Source organism: Colobus angolensis, unplaced genomic scaffold, assembly GCF_000951035.1.
Source record: "Colobus angolensis palliatus isolate OR3802 unplaced genomic scaffold, Cang.pa_1.0 Scaffold20, whole genome shotgun sequence".
NCBI classification, from domain to species: domain Eukaryota; kingdom Metazoa; phylum Chordata; class Mammalia; order Primates; family Cercopithecidae; genus Colobus; species Colobus angolensis.
The window spans coordinates 6,980,047-6,991,168 of NW_012115155.1; the positions used below are offsets into that span (position 1 = coordinate 6,980,047).

The following is an 11,122-nucleotide window of genomic DNA, read 5'->3' on the forward strand; positions in this document are numbered from 1 at the left end:
GGAAGGAAGGAAGGAAGGGAGAGAGGGAGGGAGGGAGGGAAGGAAGGGAAAGAAGGAAGGAAGGAAGGAAAGAAAGAAAAAAAAGAATGAAGGTCTGGGAGCCTTTGTGGAGGAGGGTGTTCGGGACAGGAGCTGTGCAGGGTCTCAGGTGTCCGGAGCCCGCAGCCCACATTTTACTCAGTCACCATGTGACTCTAAATGTCATTTAACCTTACTAGGATTCTTCACTAAGGTTCTTAAGAAACAATTATATAATAATATAAAAAGTATTTTTATATTCTCCTACAGAAATTCACACAATGCCAAAAGAATCATGTAAGTTAATCACGTTGTCCATCTCTTTGTCTAACCATGAAGGATCCCCATGGTACATTCTAGAGAGGCTTTGTCTAATCCAGCTTGAAATGATCCCCTCAAAGTGACTTTGATCATTTGTTTTGAGGGGCAGTACCATTAATCTTTTCTGTTTCTCCCTCTCTCTTTTTGGCTCACTTCAACTCAATAGGCAGGGAGAAGAGAACATTGAACAACATTATAAAAATGTTAATTTCTAATGTCACAGACTAGCCCTTAATCGCACTATTAGACATATGTTCTGAATTAATGATCCTGACCAGCAAGCGGGAAGACGAAGATTGGCCTTGATGAATGCCTGCCGTTATTTTCCAAGATGGATGAAGTTGTTTTTCTTTCTGACTAAATGTTTTCTCAGAAATGATATTCTATGTAGAAAGAAAGAGCATATAAAACACATTCTGTTATTGGCAGAATCTTCTTTTCTAAATCAGCATTTCAATGGTGTGTATTTTGTTCATACAGTGAGACATGTAACTGCAATTGCTGGTAATCTCTTAGCCTTATAACTTTGGTGGCCTCTTCCTCTAGATTTATTTTTTAAGCCCCCAGTGCTTAACTACAAGCAATGAAATAAAGCATGTTCAGTATGTACAGAAATCTCATTACTCCAAACAGTCATTTCCTAAAGACGACTGCAGTGAAAAACAGATCTCCTTTTCTTTGTGATCCTTACCTACACAAATTCTTTCTCCAAGGCGCACTTTGTCGAAGTCCTCCTCAACACCAAGCCTCTGAGCCTCTGCTCAGATGCCACCATTTGCATAAAACTGTTCCCACAACCCCCGGTGAGAAGTCATAGTTTCTTACTCTGGGCTTTTCTAGAATTTTATTAACTGCTCTCTTTGGCACTGATCTCACTCTGACTTTCATTACTCTTAGCTGTGTGTGGTGCCTCCTTCCTCTAAGTGTTATGAGCTCTTTTAGGGTAGCAAAAGTTCATTAAAGTTTATATCACTGACATATTATACCATATGACCTTTCACAGCATACAGTTAAACCATTGAATGTAATATATGAAATTCACATCATTATATTTAATTATATAATTTGTGAATTATATTTTTAATTTATACATGACTTTGTAATTTTATACAATATAAATATATTTAATTTACATATAATTAATTATATATGTGTGTAGACACATACACACACACACACACAACTTTCAACTTTGCCTCATCCTATGGGCAGAGGCTGTGAGAATGCTGTACAAGATCTGGTTTCATTAGGTTACAGTTAAATGACCAGTTATGAGAATAGGTCCTTCAAAGTTCTATGAAGAGTTTTTAACTAAATGCATGAGTAAGTGGCATCGAGACTTAAAAAGATGAGACAGGACCATTGCCATCATGGAAAACTGCTATCTACGTTGCAGTGACAGCCAAGCACCGTGTTTGAAGGAGACAAAGGCATGGAAGTCAGGGTACACAGCCAGTCACTGGGGCTGGGTTGGGACAGACTCCAGGTGAACCCAGCTTAGGTTTATGTAAATCACATGTGGGAAGGAAGAAGGGCACGTGGGAAAGACACTAGGGGTTTCTAACCATATTACAAACATCTTGAAATTAGAGCCATCATTGGTCTTTCTATGTACTTCTTTATAACCCCTACAGAATTTATTTTCACATGGTTTATATCTAATTTGTATTTTGTTAGTTATTGTTGCAAAAATGCTATATAACTGGTTGCCAAAGCTTAGTGACATACAACGTGCAGTCCTTATTCTCACGCTCACTTCTCTGTGCATCCACTGGGTAACTGTGCTCCCTGAGTTACATTCTGGGGCCGTGACTGGAGAGGTCATGACCTCCTGGGGCGTGTTCCCAGGGTCATGTCAAGGAAGCTCTGGAAGGGCAGGTGGAAACATGCATGCCTCTTGAGGTCTACACTTGAACTGAACCATTATCATTTCTGCACACATTCCATGGAGCTACACAAGTAGCAAGGCCAAGCCTCACATCAGGTGGGGCGGGGGGTTTACTCCACCCATAAACCCACTGCCACATAGATTTGCTCATCAGTGCAGCAAATTTCTTTTACTCCTACAACTTCAAATATTGTACGAATAAAAGAAATGAGGACTAAAACTCTTCGTGTTGGCATACTGAGTTTGCCAGAATCTAAGGCTATGAGAATACATTACATCTAAACTTAGAAAAATGTAAAGGAAAAAAATAACCACAATGACAACAACAGCTCAACAGAGCACTGTCTGTATACATCTATGGAACTTTCTAGCTCCATTCTGATATTGTCTGGAATTTTTCTTGGACTGTTCATAGCAATGGGAAGAGGCCAGATTCTCTTGGCCGTAGCTGTAGTTACCACCAGGAAGCTGTTGTGTTTACTGCTTTCCAGTTGTCAAGACTTTAATTGAAACAATTGCAAGATTACAGAGAGATCTCCAGTTTGAATTATGTTCAACAGCTCGCAGTGATTAAACCATACAATTGTACAACTCACGTGTATGAATTCTCCTCAGTTTCTTACATTATAAAAATCACCATTTGAACTAAGCATGTACAAATTAGATTTGTGTTTAGGTCTTCTATAAAACATATATATTTTCTCTGTCTTTGAACCATTTCTCTGCATATAGTACATACCTATTCTACATGAGGAAATTTTAAGGTCAGGATAGTGTGGTTATCCACTCATTAGCAAAATCCCTAGACTTGATCTGCTGGAATGATTTAAATTCAAGTATAATACTTTTCTGAAACAGCTCATAAAGGAGTCTATAGGGGCTGAAGTCTCTGATTTAACAAATGAGGATGCAGTATTGCTTCCCGCTTTTACTTTCTCTACCTCCTCCTCCTCCTCCTTATTCTCTCTCTTTCTCTCACACATACATACGTTCCCTCCCCAAACTTACGTTCTCTTTATAGGACCTTCTAGAGTATACAATTTTATTTTCTGTTTCTGTCATTTTGTGACTCAATTGAGATAATTCTTTTCCAAGTTTATGATGCATTATCCTGTTTAGGATAATTAGAAAAATGGAAACCTGAGTCTGGCAATCTAAATTGGAGGTAAAACACACCTAGAAATTTCTGCAGTGGAGAAACAGTGCAGATATTTGAACTTCACATCTACCCTGATTAAGAGGGGAAGAGGCTCACTGTGTTGAAATGACTGAGGGAAGTTCACCGGCAAGGAGTTTTATAGACAGACCTAAGACAACATACCCTTATGTGGTCTGCTCTGCCAAATGGGTTAAATAGTAGTTTTGCAAACTTTTTTCTTTTAATTTGTTTGTTGAATACTCTAGCTACTTTAAAATTGGGGAAGAATTTAGGTCCATAAAAATACTTCGAGTAAAAACTCAGAAAGACACTGAACATTTGAAAAGAAGGCAGCTACAGGGCTTAAACTGTGCCTCTCAATTTGCATGTTGTCTGCAACAAAGCAAAACACACTCATGGTTATCTCCTTGAAACTTGGGGTAGGGAGATCCTGAAAAGGTTCCAGCACTCAACACTGACACTGCATTGTGCTATAGTATTATTATGGTGTGGCAGTGTGTAAGATCACCTTCTGTGATCACTTACTGTGTACACTCTCATATACACACACAGACACACACACACACATGTAATTTGAGTTTTCCCATACCTTGTTTAAATGTATGAGGTCATATGACAATAATATTTGCATAGATATAATATAAACTCATGCAATTCCTCAGTCATATTTTTTATATCCTGCTTACAGAGGACTTTGCCAACTCTCTAAGAGCTTTGAGGCTACTGCTGGGAGTTCCTGGAGGAGTCTCCCATCAGGTCCCAGTCCTCTTGCTTTCTTAGTCTTGGCTCTTCCGTGGAAGTCCTTGCATTGCATGGCTGCTGGGGATGTGTATGAAAACTCTGGCTTCCTAGCCAAGGAGCTGGCCTCACAAATCCCCAGAGCCCCAGGCCCTGGAAGCACAGTGCATAACGCAGACCTCTACTGTGGAGAAATATCTGTGTCACATGCAGGCAGCTGGAGGGTAGACACAATTTTTCCCCATTTGCTTCTTGTCAAAGCAAAGTGCCTTCCTGGTTGTCAAAGCAAAATTGTGGAACCTCCCTAAGCTCTGCTCACCAGAGTTCATAGAGTTCTTTGTTTATCAGAAGCATCAGAATAGGTTTATATTTAGATCAATAATCCCATTTGGTGGAAGAAATAGAGATTTCAGAAATTTAAAATATTGACCCATTAAGAGATACTAAGTGTCTGCTTAGCTTTTGAATAACATGTCTGTGTTAGGGGAAAATGGGTTGTGAGTTCTGCCTCCACAGCAAAGAAGTCAGAATTTAAATCCCCAATCTCCTTTCCAGCTGGGACTCAAGCATGCAACTTGTGCTTTATCCATCAGCCCTACCTGTAAGATGCTCTGATGGGAAGATAACCCCAGGAAGCAGGCTCCATGTGAACCTTCTTTTTTGCATCACACGGGCTGCAGAAATACATCTTTGGGAGACAGGGTTGCAGCTCGAGATACTTGCAGGGAGGTGGTGGTGGTGCAGACAGTGTGTTGACTGAATTGGTCTCTAGGCGTTTGGCATTCAGGGGCAGCCAGCTGGGCAGGGTTTTATATTTATGATTCTGTGGCAGTCCAGCATCTTCATAATAATACCTTTTGCTTTGGAACAGGCAGAGGGGATTCTTAGCTTCTATTCAAGAACCTGATCAACTAAGTTCTATTTTATCTGTTTTATGCTACCCATTTTTTTTTTTTTCCGTTAAACCTTCCTATCAGAGCATTTGCAACATTTTGTGAAGTGCAGTTTAAAAACCTAGCCATAGATTCTAAAAAATGCCCTGATTTGTTCTTTATGTTGTTCATTTCCTTTGTCTGCAATGAGATTTCCCCGATGGCCACAGGTGACTTACCCGTGGCCTACAAGTTTTGTTCAGGATATCTTTTCATCAAAGTCTTTCCTGATTTGTATGGTTTAAAACTGCAGTACACCCTTCTTCACAGCACACTTGCTCTCCTTAGCCTGTTTTGTATTTTCCCCATATGATATGGCTATGTCCCCACCCAAATCTCATCCTGAATTGTAGCTCCCATGATTCCCATGTGTTGTGGGAGGGACCCGGTGGGAGATAATTGAATCATGGGGGCAATTTGCCCCATGCTGTTCTCGTGGTAGTGAATAAGTCTTACAAGATCTGATGATTTCACAAGGGGTTTCCCCTTTCACTTGGCACTCCATTCTCTCTTGTCCACCACCATAGAAGACATGCCTTTTGCCTTCCACCGTGACTGTGAGGCCTTCCCAGTCAGATGGAATTGTGAGTCCATTAATCCTCTTTTTCTTTATAAATTACCTAGTCTTAGGTGTGTTTTTATCAGCAGCATGAACACCGACTACTACGACATACCTCTTATCCCTTTCTAAATACTAAATTATTTCAATGTTATTATTGCCATTTCCTCCTAATTACAATGTAACGACAGGGAGGGCATGTTTTGTTTGTTTCTTCATTTTGGTATGTTTTCTTACGTGATTTATTCCAAGTGCCTAGAACCACGTCTGAAACAGTATAAATCCTTAGTAAATGTTTGTTGAATGAATGCATATTTTTTAAAATAAAATATTTATAATTGTGCTTTGTTCCTTCACTTTGGAAAGAACCTCCTGTCAGGAAAGAAAAAATGCAATTTCTGCAATGGCCAAAATTTGCAGCCTAGGATGTGTTTTTTCTTCCTGACTACATGGTTAGAGTCAAGACTTCAGGCGAGTCAAACCCCTGTTTGATCCTCAGTAGCTTCATTTGCTATAATCTCTCCAGTACTCCACAGGGACCAAGACACAAAGACGGGACATCTAGAGGGAAAATTTAGCAATACTCCTCCTGTTTTCGTATGTACATATATAATTTTTTGTTCTCTCCCTTTTTCTTCTTGTTTGTTGAGAGTCAATTGGTTAAAACATTTTTTAACCTTTAAACTTCTCAACCTTTAAGCCAGACATTAGGAGAGAGACATTAGAGGCCAAAGTGGTGCAAGATGTTGATGGATTCAAAACAGAATTAAGGGTTGGGCTGTTAATGGAACTTCTAGGGCGTGAAAACACCAAATAAGAATCGGTAAATCTACTAGAAGCAGCACATCCACCAGAAGTTGCACACAAATTGGCTGTTCAGAGCTTATACCATTAGTAATGATGCAATTATTGTGCTTATAGCCTTTCCGGTAGTTCACAAACAAAGTAACTCTTGCTGAGACGGGATTTGACTGTGTAGTCTGGATTCTAGAGTCTGAGAGGAGAGGCCTGGGCTGCTGGAAGGAGGGAGAGTTTGAGAGATTTCTTTCCATTTGTGGACCCAAGGACAACACTGACAAATGTATTCAAATACAAAATGCTTCACCCTCATGCTGGCTGCACTCATGCTGCGATGACCCACCAAAGCTTACTCTGATCCTGAATGTGCTCCATGCTCCGAATATGCCTGCCAGTCCTCTAGGCCATGTATGCTTGACTCACCTGAGCAGGGATTTAGGAAGAAAGCAATTCATGTGTAGTATTGTCCAGTGATTTATAGTTATTTGAAACTCAAGAAAATGAATTCATATTGTTTATAACCTTTCTTTAAAAGAACACACTAGTTAACAGACATCTCTAATTGAAACTCCAACTTTAAAGACGACATAGGAATTGAACTTACTTTAGGCAGAGTGTGGAGTGTCACGGTGGGATGACTGTAGTCCTCCAGGCCCTCTGCTTCATGAATCAGCACCCCTAAAATGCTGTTGCTTTTCAAAGTATCTTCTGTATGTTTTACTCATGACCTTCAGGTTATTGAAAGCTCTAGGTTGCCTGGTCTCTTCCTACTTACCTCAGTAGCTTTCATAGGGATGTTAGCCTGGAGCTGAGTAAGAGAAAATTGGTGTTATTTGTATATAGAGATTAATTGTGATTTTTATGTTTGCACATAAAAATATGCATATAAACTAGAATCTTGATTAGGCAAAATTTCATCCTAGTAACATCCTCAGACAATTCCTATTAGTCTACTGTAAAATTGTAAATGATATAAAGTGGCCCTTAATAAATATTTATTTCATTTTTTAAATAAGCACATGTTAAGCACCTGTTGTGTATCACACACAAATAAGACAATTACCAGCCTGGCGCAGTGGCTCACGCCTGTAATCCCAGCACTTTGGGAGGCCGAGGCGGGCAGATCACGAGGTCAGGAGATCGAGACCATCCTGACTAACACGGTGAAACCCCGTCTCTACTAAAAATACAAAAAAAGTAGCCAGGCGTGGTGGCAGGCAACTGCAGTCCCAGCTACTCGGGAGGCTGAGGCAGGAGAATGGCGTAAATCCGGGAGGCAGAGCTTGCAGTGAGCTGAGATCACACCACTGCACTCCAGCCTGGGCGACAGAGTGAGACTCTATCAAAAAAAAAAAAAAAAAAAAAGGCAATTACCAAAGGGAGCCCAGGCCTCACATCCTTTAGTCTAATAGTGTATAATATTTCCATCTCTACCTATCTTGTTTTGGATACAGTATCACTTTCAGAATGATAATTCTAAGCTAATGAAATATTCTCAATCATAAACATCCAAAAGGTTTCACTAAATTACATTTGTAAAGAAAAAAAATTGAGAAGGACAAGACTCAAAAATGGTTTCTAGTTAGATATACAGACTGGAAATCACAGGTTGCACACCAACTTTATTTGGGTTAAATATAACCTTCACAAGGGTTTATTCAGGCCCACACATTATCAGCCTTCACAGTGCTTTTACTTTTTTTTCTCCCAAATCTTTCAGCTTGGAATGTATGACTTCTTTTTAAATAACAAAATCAGAAGATATGGTAAATGTGGGGCTACTATTATCATGAGAGAAATCAATCGGAGACAGTCAGAATCAGCTCTCCTACACAGCCAACCTCTTGTTCACCCGAGTCTCTAACTTCCTCATTGTCTACCCAGAACTGAGAACAGAGGTCAGGCTAATCTTTGCCCTGGTGTTCTCATTTTCTCTTTGGTAGTTGTAAAAGAAAGTTATTTTTAAAAATTCATATATTAAAAATTTTGGTCTAAATTCTGACCGAACTTACTCAGTTGTGCCTGATCTGGTAAGAATTTAATTTTGAGACACTGCCTCTCAACAATACCTTTCATCCATATTTGACTCTACAAACATTTTGATGAAAATGTTGTTTATATGTGTACCTATATGGGTGTGCATAGGTGTATCAATACAAATTTAAATATATAGAAAGAGTGAGAAAGAAAGACAGAGACGGAAAAAGAAGGAACAGAAAAATGAGATGACGAAACAAAGAAATGAAGAAAGCAAGCACAGGGAAGAGGGGAAGTGAGGGAGGGAAGAAGACAGGAAGGGAAGGAGATTATCTATCTACATCTATTCTCCAAGATATTTTCAGCTCCGTTTCTGTGCCATCCCCTGTGTGACTTCAGGCTTGCCCTGCCCTGACCGGTGGAATATCTTGTCTTCCAGATGGAACACCATTTACCTGGTGGATTGGGCGGTCCAATGAAAGGCACCCTTACTGGGGAGGTTCACCTCCTGGGGTCCAGCAGTGTGAGTGTGGCCTAGACGAGAGCTGCCTGGACATTCAGCACTTTTGCAATTGCGACGCTGACAAGGATGAATGGTAATGAGAATCTCCATCTTTCTGCAATTATAGAGAAAGCACATTCATTGATGTATAAAATTTCCCCAAGACAGAAGGACATGGATGAGAAACTCAATACAAACTGGAGTGTCCCGATAGTGACCTTTTTTTTTTTAACTTTGAAAATGATCAATTCTAGTATTTTCAGTGTGATAACTGATGTTTGTCACATAGAAGCATGTGGTCATACCATCAGCTTCCTTTTGTTGTTGTCTCGCTCTGTCACCAGGCTGGAGTGCAGTGTCGTGATCTCAGCTCACGGCAACCTCCGCCTCCCAGGTTCAAGAGATTTTCCTGCCTCAGTCTCCCGAGTAGCTGGGAGTACAGGCACGCACCACCCACACCCAGCACTTTTTTTTTTTTTCTTGTATTTTCAGTATTTTTAGTTGAGACGGGGTTTCACCATGTTGGCCGGGATGGTCTCGAACTCTTGACCTCGTGATCCACCTGACTCAGCTTCCCAAAGTGCTGGGATTACAGGTGTGAAACACTGCACCTGGCCCCCATCAGTTTCTTATATTCAGAGCCTCCCATTTCAAACAAGGAATGGCATGTAATATTGAGCTTTGCAATTGAGTCAGGATATTAATGATATGTGGACTATAGGTTTTGGGGGGGAGAGAGTGAGAGAGACAGGGATGTGGGGTTATATAGGCTGTTTCTTCATGCTCGCACTGATGTTTCAATCACCCGCCTTCCCTTTTGCTACCAATAAACACATACAAAGGAAATGTATATTTATTGAGCATCTATTCAATTTCATACAATTGTCTTACTTTTGCTTCATAATGTTGAGTAGTCTCTATTGCAGAGATGTTAAATAATTTTCCCAGTGTCAAACATGTCTGTCAAGTGATAGATACAGAATTAGAAATCAGCCGTTTCTGCAGCCAGAGTTTCTCTTAGTCTCCTACACCAACTTACTTCTGCAAAACGAATTTAGTTGGAAGCTTCCATGCCCATTACATTTACTCTTCTTTTATCCTCCAGGTGAGCTGTTAGTTTTTTACTGTATTGCTTACGAAAATATGTACAGAACATTTCCAAATATACTTTTTCTTTGACTGAATTTGAAGCATTCTTTGGTTTTGGCTTAGCAATTTTGCTTACTTCGTCAAATGCTGCTCAATTTTAATTAAAAATTCTTATGTTAAGCTGGCCTCAATCCCCAAATTTCCCTTTAATGTTTTTACTCCTCAAACTGTTAACAACAAGGACTGTTTCACAAAATATAAGGTTAAGCTAAAATCTCAGTTCAGCAAGGAAAGGACCAGGCATTTGTCTTCACTGGATCCGAGGAGATGGGAATTATCTCTTCAGAACACCCTAGGGCTGCTTAGGCACCAGGGCAGGTTACCTGAGTGCCTTCTCCTAAACTCAAGCTGGCCGAAGTTATATGGTAATGAATTTTGCCTCTTCATGTAGGTGAAATTAGATATAGCTAACCACAGGTAGAATGGGCTTCTGCATTCCTTGAGCCCCCACTTTATCCTGCAGTGAATTCTATCTCATTATTGCAGATGCCTACAACCAACTATGATTTGTATCCTGGGTGGAGGCCATGACTCTTTAAACATTATACCTCTCAAGACCTACAGAAGACATTCAGTGGTAATTAGTTGAACAGATTAATTTAGACCATCTTTAAAGAAGAGAATTATCACAAGATGGCACCTATGAGCTTGGGAGGTGTGTTGAAGTGTTAGATGGTTGTGCTGCCATAAAACATGTTCAAAACTTCTGCTCCCAGTCGCTTGGATTCACTCATTCCTTTGATTTATAACTTTACTCTCACAGTGCATATTAGACACTATGTGTGTAATCAAAGAAATAGATATAGGAGCTGGAATAGGTAGAAGTGCTTCTCCTAGTTACTCTTGACTCTGACCTCCCCTCACCCTCCCTTCCCCTTCTCCCCTTCCTCTCCCTCCTCTCCTCTTTCCCTTTCCCCTTCTCTCCTCTCCCCTCTCTTCCCTGTTCTCTGCTTCCCTGTGTGTCTCTCTCTCTTTCTGTCTCTGTCTCTGTCCATCTCTCTCTCTCTCTGTTTTTCTGTCTCTGTGTCTCTGTCTCTCTCTTGCTGTCTCTGTCTGGCTGTCTCTGTCTCCCTATCTTTCT

At 40.3% G+C, this 11,122-nt stretch overlaps 1 protein-coding gene across 1 annotated transcript in view; it reads left to right on the forward strand.

Moving 5' to 3' along the window:
• CNTNAP5 (contactin associated protein-like 5) overlaps window positions 1–11,122 on the forward strand; it is an 886,807-nt gene that overhangs the window by 704,370 nt on the left and 171,315 nt on the right. Inside the window, exon 14 of the mRNA XM_011941654.1 lies at window positions 8,830–8,986. Within this exon, the coding sequence (XP_011797044.1) occupies window positions 8,830–8,986 (157 nt within the window). The remainder of the gene's footprint in view (window positions 1–8,829; window positions 8,987–11,122) is intronic.